Source organism: Telmatherina bonti, assembly GCF_933228915.1.
Source record: "Telmatherina bonti genome assembly, chromosome: 10".
NCBI classification, from domain to species: Eukaryota; Metazoa; Chordata; class Actinopteri; order Atheriniformes; family Telmatherinidae; genus Telmatherina; species Telmatherina bonti.
In genome coordinates, this window is record NC_136628.1 from 31,638,963 (window position 1) to 31,650,374 (window position 11,412).

General features: G+C 41.8%; 1 protein-coding gene across 1 annotated transcript; it reads right to left on the minus strand.

The window, feature by feature from the left end:
* Positions 1-5,920: 5,920 nt before the first annotated feature.
* On the minus strand, positions 5,921-11,160 carry LOC306761188 (collagenase 3-like; the record flags this gene model as incomplete). The annotated part of the gene is made up of 10 exons (XM_079247289.1): positions 5,921-6,030; positions 6,913-7,016; positions 7,104-7,263; positions 7,813-7,946; positions 8,037-8,154; positions 8,296-8,457; positions 8,548-8,676; positions 10,492-10,640; positions 10,726-10,973; positions 11,062-11,160. 10 exons carry the CDS (start codon positions 11,158-11,160, stop codon positions 5,921-5,923), a joined length of 1,413 nt encoding a protein of 470 aa, XP_079103415.1.
* Positions 11,161-11,412: the final 252 nt, after the last annotated feature.

Consider the following 11,412-nt stretch of genomic DNA (forward strand, 5'->3'; position numbering starts at 1 on the left):
TTAAACATAATAAAACATTTCTACACTTTTCAAAGTAAAATCCCTACAAGGAATGCATTAAACGAACATGTTACTGAGGTTAAAGCATCACCAGCTTGATGTATGCACATAGTGTGATGCAGAATAAAAAAAAAAAACATTTAAAAGGAAAAATTTAATTTAAAATATTATGTAAAATTCTGTGGAATGAACACAATCTGTTTACATTCTTCTCATTGTGGAGCATCACAGTGCTGCTTATCAAGAGGAACTCAGCTGTTTTTGATAGTAATTCATCAAAGACTAAGAAAATGCACTGGAAACCTGAAGAAAATACCTGTAAAATAACTATATCTGTCTCTTCCAATGATAAAACACATGGCTGAATTCTTTATTTAATGAAAAAGAAATTAGATTTCCTTCTGTAAATTGTGAGAATCCAAGCTACTGGATTCCCGTTGAATTAATTGCAAGTGACTAAATCAGTAATGATGTTGCTGTTCTCTGAAGGTTAAAGAGGTTTTTAGGTTTGAAGACAAATGGGACAGAGAACATTTTAGATGTGTTTTTTTCTTTGGGTTTTTTTTTTTCCCTGCTACATCTCAGTAACAAAAAAACACACACTCCATGAAACATTTAAAGTCACAGTTTGATGATGGAGGAGCAAGAAAAGATGCATGACTAGGCAATAAAACATTCCTGCAAGTGTTTGAACAGGCCCATTTGGAACAACAGGAGGGAGAGATAACAACTGCAGAGTGGGGAGGGGGTGAGGGAGTCGGGTTGGGGGGAGAATAATAAGAGGTGAACTTAGGGCAGCAGCAGCATGGCCCTGGAGAGACATGATGTGGATCAGAACTGAGCCATAGGCACAATTATGGAGGAGTTGGTTTAGGAGCAAACTGTGTTTCCTGTGTTTATGTTGACTGTTGTTTATCTACAATCTACATACAAATATTTAGCCTATTTGTAAAGAAAAAAATTAAGTAAACAAAAAGAAAAACTAAACATCCTGGAAAGTGAAGCTGGTAGTTTAAAGGTCCCATATCATGAAAAATTCCCTTTCGAAAAGTTTTCTAGCCATTTTACCAGATTTAAACTGAACACACTGCAAACACAAAATTCTTCACGTTCAAATGGATAAACTTGATTGTTTTTCTTTTTTTAAATATTCACTTGCAGCAAGTTTGAAAAAAAATTAGGAACTGGAGCATGTTTACATGTCTTGTCTAGCTGTGGGATGGTCCAAACTGGTGTTTTTCTTTCTTTCTTTTTTTTTTAGCATGCCTCATCTTTCAGTCTTTTGTTGTCACTGTCTCATCAGCAAAAAAAAAAGTTTATCGGTTTGAACATTAAATCGACACAATACAATACTTTACAATTTCAATTTAACTGATTTAAATTTGACCCCTCCCTGATCCGCCACCTTATTGTGGTGGAGGGGTTTGTGTGTCCTAAAGCTCCTAGCAGCTATGTTGTCGGGGGCTTTATGCCCCTGGTAGAGTCACCCATGGCAAACAGGTGACCAGGGGAGGGACCGGACTAAGTGCAGCTCAAAGACCTCGATGGTGGCTGCAACCATGGGCATAAATGTTCCCTTTCCCGGAAAGGGGTGGCCCTCTGGAGCCAGGCCCAGGGGTGGGGCACAAGAGCAAGCATCTGGTGGCCAGGCCTTTACCCGTGGGGCCCAGTCGGGCTCAACTTGAAAGGGTTACATGGGCCCCACCTCCTGTGGGCTCATCATCTGTGGGAGGAGCCGTAGGGTTTGGGTGCAATGTCAGCTGTGCTGTAGAAAGAGGCAGGGATCCTGGTAGTCCAATCCTTGGCTGCAGAAATTGGCTCTAGGGATGTGGAACATCACCTCTCTGGCCGAACAGCAGTTCAGACTACCCACCCTTCCTGGAGTCCTTGGAGGGAGTGTTGGAGGGTGCTCCTTCTGGGGACTCCCTTGTTCTGCTGGGGGACTTCAACACTCACGTGGGCAATGACAGTGAAACCTGGAGGGGATTGATTGGGAACACCATGTTCAAGCATAAGAGTGTCCATATGTACACCTGGCATCAGGACTCTGGGCCGCAGCTCGATGATCAACTTTGTAATCGTATAATCGGAGCTGCGGCCACATGCCTTAGACACTCGGGTGAAGAGGGGGGTGGAGCTGTGAACTGATCACCACCTAGTGGTAATTTGGCTCAGATGGTGGGGTAGCAAGCTGGTCAGGCCTGGCAGGCCCAAATGTGTCGTGAGGGTCTGCTGGGAACGTCTGGCAGAGTCCCCTGTCAGAGCAAGTTTCAACTCCCACCTTCAGCAGAGCTTCAACCATGGCCCAGTGAAGCGGGGGACATTGAGTATTAATGGACTGTGTTCTGTGCCTCTGTTGTTGAGGCGGCCAGCCAGACCTGTGGCCACATGGTCGTTGGTGCCTGTTGTGGTGGTAATCCAAGAACTCGTTGGTGGACACCAGCAGTGAGGGATGCCGTCAAGCTGAAGGAGTTCTATCGGGCATTCTTGGCCTGTGGGACTCTGGATGCAGCTTCGGCTGTCACCAAGGCAAAAACTCGGGTGTGGGAGGATTTTGGCAAGGCCATGGAGAACGACTTCCAATGAGGAAGGAGAGCTGGGGGACTCAGAGGTGGACTCTACTATTTCTGGGGCTGAGGTCATTGAGGTGGTTAAAAAGCTCCTTGGTGGTAAGGCCCCGGGGGTGGATGAGATCCACCCGGAGTTCCTTAAGGCTCCGGATGCTGTGGGCCTGTCCTGGCTGACACGTCTCTGCAGCACCATGTGGACATGTGGGGACAGTGCCTCTGGACTGGAAGACTTGGGTGGTGGTCCCCCTTTCCAAGAAGGGGGACCAGAGGGTGTGTTCCAATTACAGGAGGATCACACTCCTCAGCCTCCTTGGAAAGATCTATTCAGGGGTCCTGGAGAGGAGTCTTCATCGAGTAATTGAATCTCGGATTGAGGAGGAGCTGCGCGGTTTTCGTCCTGGTCGCGGAACAGTGGACCAGCTCTATACCCTTTTCGGGGTCCAGGAGGGGGCATGGGAGTTTGCCCAACCAGTCAACATGTGCTTTGTGAACCTGGAGAAGGTATTTGACCATGTACCCTGGGAGCTCCTGTGGGGGGTACTTCGGGAGTATGGGGTACCCGACTCCCTTGCATGAGCTGTCCGGTCCCTGTACGACAGGTATGAGAGCTTGGTTCGCATTGCCAGCACTAAGTCGGATTTATATCTGGTGAGGGTTGGACTCTGCCAAGGCTGCCCTTTATCGCCGATTCTGTTCATAACTTATATGGACAGAATTTCTAGGTGCAGCCAAGGTGTTGAGGGGATCTGACTTGGTGGCCTCAGGATTGGGTCCCTGCTTTTTGCAGATGACGTGGTCCTGTTGGCTTCATCTGGTCATGATCTCCAGCTCTCACTTGAGCGATTCATGGCCGAGTGTGAAGCGGCTGGGATGAGAATCAGCACCTCCAAATCTGAGACCATGGTCCTCCGCCGCAATAGGGTGGATTGCCCTCTTCCAGGTTGGGAGTGAGGTCCTGCCTCAAGAGGAGGAGTTTAAATATCTCGGGGTCTTGTTCACGAGTGAGGGAAGGATGGAGCGTGAGATTGACAGGTGGATCGGTGCGGTGTCTGCAGTAATGCGGACCCTGCGCAGATCTGTCATGGTGAAGAAGGAGCTGAGCCAGAAGGCAAAGCTCTCGAATTACCAGTCGATCTATGCTCCTACCCTCACCTGACCTGTGGGTCATGACTGAAAGAATGAGATCTCGCATCTAGGCTGCTGAAATGAGTTTCCTCCGCAGGGTGGCCGAGCTCCTCCTTAGAGATAGGGTAAGGAGCTCGGTCATCCAGGAGGGGCTCAGTGTAGAGCCGCTTCTCCTTGAGAGGAACCAGTTGAGGTAGCTCGGGCATCTGGTCAGGATGCCTCCTGGACGCCTCCCTGGTGAGGTGTTCTGGGCACGTCCCTGCGGGAAGAGACCCCAGGGAAGACCCAGGACACACTAAAGGGACTATGTCTCTCGACTGGCCTGGGAACGCCTTGAGATCCCCCCCGCAGATTTGGCAAATGTGGCTGGGGAGAGGGAAGCCTGGGCTTCCCGCTGACCCTGCAACCCGACCTCAAATAAGCGACAGAGAATGGATGGAATAATAGATGGATGGATGGATGATTTAAATTGAATATACTGCAAAGAAAAAATATTTCTTGTTCAAACTGATAAACTTGATTGTTTTTCTTGTTCAAATATGGTAGATTATGTTCGATGTTAGAAACCCAATCAGATGACATTTTTTCAAATGATCAGTATTTAATCCAGTTTAAGTGAAATAACTATTCACTTGTGCTCATTTAACTGACTTTCTTGCCAGGACCAAGGTTGCTGATGGGCTGTGTTGCAGCAGTGGCTTGAAGTGGTCAATACAGCATAAACATACATGTCTTTAGCAGGGGTCTTCAACTCCGGTCCCCATTAGCTATAACATCCTGCAGGCTCTACTGTTTTCTTGGTACAACACACTTGACTCAAATGAAAAGTTTTTCCAACAACTTGTTGTCATCTTCTGCACCTGTCTATGAGACATTAATCTGGGTCAGGTGTGTTCCTATAACCTGTAGTTAGAGAACCCTGGTCTATGATAAATGCTGTCATGGAACCGCCCCCCCAGCGAGCTGAAGTATCCGTCTAAAATCACAGAGCAAGCGCCAATGAAACTGTTCGTGAACATTTAATGGCTCGTACACAGAAACAGTTCTCAGTAGAGCTTACTGACTTTTGGAGAAGCTAAAATGAAGGACCAAGCCTGAATTTTGGTGATACACTGTGAAAACAATGTGGTTGGACCTCTGACATCCAGATGAAATTGTAAAACTGGGATAAAACAGAATTATTGTCTATTTATGTGGATTTATATGTTGTTTTTTTGTTTTGTTTTTTTTTAAACAGCAGTTTGGACAGAAAATTCAATCAATGAAAAAAATGTCTCCTTTCTCCTTTTTTCCGAATCAACATTTTGCCAGTTTTTTTTGTTTTTTTTTATGGTTAATGAAATATAAATGGCAAAAGGTATCCCTCCTCCACTTTCATTGAATCCATTATTATCTATAATGGTGAGAATAATCATTTTAACATTTTATCTTTAAAATTGTTAAATTTAATGCAACTGCTGTCATTGAATAAATAAAAAATGCCAACAAATACATCTTAGATAAATGTGTAATAAAACAAACTGACACTAGAGGGAACTGTCAGTACTGACTCTGAGTCAGAGGAGCTGCTTCCCCATCAGCTTCATTCTTGTGGTGTTATTTTAAAATCTAGCTGCCAAAGTTTCATTTTGAACCTCTTGGAAGAAATCACAACAAATACATCATTTAACCAAATAGTTTATGACAATTTGTTCTGATATCTATTGCATCTCATAAAATGTGTATATAAGTTATGTTAATATTTATATATTTTTATACTTGTATATTTGATCATATTAATTATTACACAATTAGTATGATATAAAATTGTGTTCTGAAAGTTTTAATTAATTCATATAGATACATGGGACTGATTACCTACAACAATACAGACAGTAAATTAAAATTGTCATGGGAACCAGCTATTCAACACGTTTTTTCACGTTGGAAATAAACATGGGCATTTTTGCATTATTGAGGATATTTGGAGACTCTTAAATTTAGGAAATTTATAACCTGATAAAATGGTCTTAATGAACTGAAAAGTAGACGAGAATGAAAATGTCAGACTTTATTTACAATCTTCAGTCAATTTACAAATGTGTAAATAGAAAAAAAAAAAACAAAACAAAACAGTATGATTAAAATAACCACATTAAGAATAGATATATTTAAAAGTTTATAAGGTTATTTTTGTGCTGGTACATTCATGCATGACAAGGGGTTAATGCTTGAAATAAATTGGCCTAAAAGTTAGTGCAGCGCAAGAAGTAGCCATTCCTCAGCACACGGTACAACCTCCCGGACCTCAGGTCGTACTCGAACATGTAGGGTCCGCTGTAGATGTAAGTGAAACCTGCAGGACAAAGATACAACATGTTAATGCTGCAGAAAAGTTTGAGTTCATCTAAATAATTGCATAAACACCCATAAACAAGTGTAGAAGTAAAAGCTACATTTGTTCAAAACAAAACCTAGAACCGATGACACTGTTGTCTTGCAGAGACATGACCAAATCCCAACAATATTCTTAAAAATAAATTATTAAAAAAATTTCCAAGAAAGAAATTACACTAGTTTCTTCTGATAATGTATTTCACTGAGCTACAGTGTTTTTACAAAATAGGCCGCGATGCCTTGAGGAGTTTCCGGATTGTGGATTCAGGCCAGTCAAAGACCTGGATCCACAACCTTTCCTGGTCTTGGTAAAGTACTGAGATCTCATCGCTGTACGGAACAATTTCCATCCCCTGTTTTTGCAGGTTTGTAGGAAATCTTTTTAGTTATTTGTGTGCAGGAGTTTGGCTTTGCCAAACAAAGCAGGATAACATACCAATGATTTTTCCATGATATTTGCATATACCTGCACCGTCAGACAATGGTTAGCCTAGCTTAGCAAAAAGAACAGGCAAAGCTCTGTCTGAGAAAACCCAACACTTTCCTTCTCTCAGTCTGAAACTTTATATGTTGAATCTCATATGTTTACATTTTTGGCTACGTCTTGTCCAGTTGCAGTGATTTCCTGGACTTTTTTCCGTTTTATTTTCAGACAATCAAAGCTAATTAAGCTAGCTAGCTGTAGCTTAATGCTTCAAGAACAAACATGACCAAAAGTTATTATTTGACTATGAGTAATGAAGCGTCAAAATGACTAACATTCAACTAAAGTGTAAACTTTCATCTACTTGCACGAAAACATCCCTCCACTTCACTCATACAAGCAGTCACAGCTCCTCACCTCTATACTGGAAGGCTGCCGTCACCTTGCTGGTCAGGTCTGGAAAGGTCTGATTCACCCTTTTGGGGAAACCAGGGTCCACGGTCTTTCTGGCTTCGTCAAAACTGAGGAACCCAAACATTTGATTAATTCAGTCACAAGAAAGAATAAAGAGTATTTGGAAGGTGGGAACTGACCGAATTTCAACATACCTGAAATAATAGTTGCCAACAAAGAAGAAAGTTTTCCCCGATTCCACGTCATGCAGGGCGGCGTCGACTTTCTTCACAAATCTTGGCAAACCAAAAGCAGAAAGCCTTTTTGGAAAACCACGCACAGGCTCGTAGCCAGTGAAGGCCCATACTTTGCGACCTGCAGGTAAGAGACTGAGCTTTAGTTAACTCTGAAGGATCACTACTTTGAAAACAAACCAAATCCAATCCACTTTATTTATAAAGTAAATTTTAAAAAACAGAATGTCTCCAAAGTGCTTCACAGAGTCAAACATCACAAAGTAAAAAAATAAAATAAAATAAAATGAAATAAAATAAAACAATTGATAATGTCGCCCTGTGATGGACTGGCGAGCTGTCCAGGGTGTACCCTGCCTTTCGCCCAACAGACCGCTGGGATAGGCTCCAGCTTCCCTGCGACCCTTCATTGGATCAAGCGATTTGGATAATGAATGAATTAATTCATTCATTAAAAATGTCATTCAAAAATAACAGGTAAAACAATTTAAAATAAATAAATACCCAATAAAATAACTAAAATGAACAAATAAAACAAGTAACAGACACAGGACCACATCAACTCATGCGGTGTTAAAAGCCAAAGAGTGAAAGTGGGCCTTTAGACGAGACTTGAAGTACTCCACTGTGGGAGCAATTCGGACATGGAGGCAAAATGGAGAACAGTCACCTTTGAATAAAAAGACTCTGTCTGACTGTTGGCTCTCATAAGCAGCATCAATAGCCACGGGAGCGCTTGGCCAGAAGCTTGTGATGCGACTCTGCTGAGGTGTCGTGGTCTGAGGGTTGCTACGCCAGAGGAAGCTGGCAACAGAAAAAAACAACTATTTAGGTCACGAGCGAAGAAACAATCACCTGTTGATTTAGTGCTTAGCTGTACAGCATCTCTGATACCTGTCCTTGAAGAAGAGCATCTCTCCTCGCAAGGTGGTGACAGCATCCAGCACCATGGTGGAATCACAAGTATCAGGAGTAGTGGGTGGCTGGGGGTCTTCTACATTTGTGCTTGAGCCTGGAAGTAAACAAGATTAATATTAAGAAATGCTTGGATTATGTGGCAGAAAGCAACTAAATAACAGCAGTGATTGTGCAAGAGAGTCTGTTAACTCCTGTTTGTTTCAAGACTGCAACGATGTAGGTGGTTGGGACTTACCATAGAGGGATTGGATGCCTTTGACGTCATCTTGGGGAAGAACGAAGGTATCGGGGTTTCTGTACGAGTACAAAGGGTACATGAGAGCACCTGGATCATCAGAGTGAGACAGACCCAGAGAGTGGCCGAACTCATGGGCAGCAACCATGAAGAGGACGTAGCCTGACGGAGAAAGCACAGAAAGGCAGCTCAACATGCATCTGCATTCTGTAAAATGACACTAATAATGCAAAGTGCGGATGATAAACTCACCTCTGTTTGACCGGAAGGTGAAGAATTCATCATCATCAAAATGAGCATCTCCTCCAATGCCAGACGACGGCGCAAAGGCGTGAGCAAGAGTCCCCTCAGGACCATCAAAGGGGTAATAATCACCATGTGCTGTTAGCAAGAACAACTTAACGTTAGATTTAGCAACTGGAGATCAGAGATGTCCGTTATTACCGGCCTACCTATATTATTTGTCATTATTGTCATGTTGGATATTAATGAGACAAACTCTTCAGCTACTTCTCTTTCTCAAAATGTCTAAATATGAAAGATGTCACATCTAGTTTTTAAGATGTTTCTGAGCTAACCTTTAACGGTTTAGGTAGAGACTTGATGACATCATCAAGCCATGTTGTCCTTGCAGCATAACATACTTGCCTTTGACTTGGAATTATGTCAATGTGTCTCCAGACATTAAATTTACTGCTTGGAAATGACTGTAAAGCAGATTTTATGCAAGGAGGAGTCAAGATGTCTAAACTGGTGTCAACCATTATTTACCATTTAGTTTCCTTATTTGAAGATGTACATGTACATGTATATGTATATTTATATGTTTTCGTATATGCATATATACATATATTTATATGTATATATGCATATGTATATGGATATGCATATGTATGTATGCATTGGTGTCAGCTGATATCAGTATCAGAAATTATAGTTGGACAAAATAAGTAAATTGGATATCAGTAAAAAAAAAAAAAAAAACCAAAAAAAAAACAAACAATATTGATAATTCCTATGTAAAACCTTAAATGCTCTTAAATTAGACATTTAACAATCAATCAACTAATTGGAATTGATTCATTTTAGCTTGAATTTTTGCAATTTTTTCTCTTCTATCTTGATTTATTTTTTTAGCAGAGGCGTAAACTGGTCTTCAGTCTTTACATTATGAATAAAAAGACCCAAACTTAAAAAAAAACTGTAAAAACTTTAATGTGAAAACATGTTTAGCTTGGAAAAAAGCTTTTGTTTAAAAGGTAAAAATGTTCCAGTTATGTTTGATTGGTTTTGCTCGAGCAAACAGTCTGAAGTGACTTGTTCCCTTCTGCTGTTTTTATATCACCTGGTATCTCAGTTTTCCTTTCTGAGAGTACAAATGCAGCGTGTTTATGTCTTTATTTCAGACGCGTCAAACACAGAAAAAGGTTTCGGTCTGTAATTTGGTGCATAAAGAGGAATATACTATAATTACTATCCTGTCAGGTTAATAACAAATACATCTGTCTGTTAGGAGGAAACGTTAATGTAATTTATGGCCAATGTCTTTCTGGTTTCTTTGTTTTTCTGCTCTTTTTTACAATCTTTTGTTAAATCAAAACAAAAATCTAAATTCCTTTTATATTAGACAATATTATATGAAAAGGTAAGAATTGGTAGGTTAGTTCACTAAAAAGTGAAACAAATAAGTCAGTTATTATTACCACACAAATCAGAAATTCAGGTTGCATTTCATGACTGTTTCTCTGTCACAGGCATCAGATCTGTTGTTGATATGACAGCCGCCACCTTGCAGCGAGGTAAACACTCACTGCAAGTGCTGACCTGCCATCGGTGGAATGACTGTGTCTTTGCAGTGTGGAGTACCGTATATTATGTAACATTACTACACTTGTATATGCCAGTCATTAAGAGGTTAAAGACACTCAAAAATGCTCTACAGTACGTAAAGTAGAGATGAAAACAAGCTGTCAAGGAAAAGCTGCAGAGTTTCGGTGCAGCTAAACCTGGATTACAAAGATCTGGGTATGTTTTCATTTAACACCTGAGTAAAAATCCTCATACCGCCACATTTATTACTCATTTAACATAATGAATCCTTCTGACTTTTTTAAGGAACTTTTTTTCTCCCTTTTTTTATTTATGTTGAAAATTTCATTTGATTTCTTCATCTATCCCTGAACTGACTGTACTCACTCAGGCGACCGAAGGAGATCATGATGTCGGCTGTGCCGCTGTAGATTCTTGTGAACGTCAGAGGAGTGACTCTGGCCCACACCTGCAGAGCTTTGTGTATGGAGTCATCCACCTCTGCTGCAGACATATCAGGGGTGTAGTTCTCTATCCTGCATGACAAAAAGGCAGTCAAACTATTTGCTCAGCAGATTTATAGAGATATTTTTGTAGATATTCCCTCTTTAGATCAGTCACCTGTAAGTGAGGCTGTTTTTGTCCCACTTCAGATTGTTCCCAAAAGTAGAGAAACGAGCCAGCTTGTTGTCCGGGATGCCACACCGGGGCTTCTTCATCATCTCCAGGGTTTCAGCATCGAGGCTTCCAGTGATCTGGAGCCCGTAGAAGCGCTGCATCTCGCTCAGCTTCTTGTTGATTGGGCTGAATCCTCGTCTGGAAACTGGACCTGTCTGCTCCGTTAGATTGAAGAAATTCTTCAGGTATTTCTGCAAAATGAGACGATAAACGGTGAGAAATGAGTGATTTCTTTCTTTAAGCTTGTGAATGAGCAGAACAAGCTTAAACCAACACAACCTCTGCAAAACCTTCATCCTGCACAGTGACGTCTGAAACGGGCGCAGAAGCAGCTGCAGCCGCCAGGCTGAGGAGAACGCAGACGCTGAAAGCCCTCATCCTTCTTGGCTGATGTCTGACCTGTGGCTCTGCTCTGGAGTCACATGTTATATAGACTGTGGAGTGGAAGTGTGTCTGTGGAGTGGGCGTGTTGAGCAACTTGGGCAGATGACTCAAGGACGATGCCATTTACGGCTGTCAGGTGAACATGAAGGATGACGTTTCCATTCGGGAAGAGGGGTTTGTCCCTTATAGAGCTTATAAAGCTTATATGACTTTAATGAAACATTTATGCACGGATATTCTTAAAAT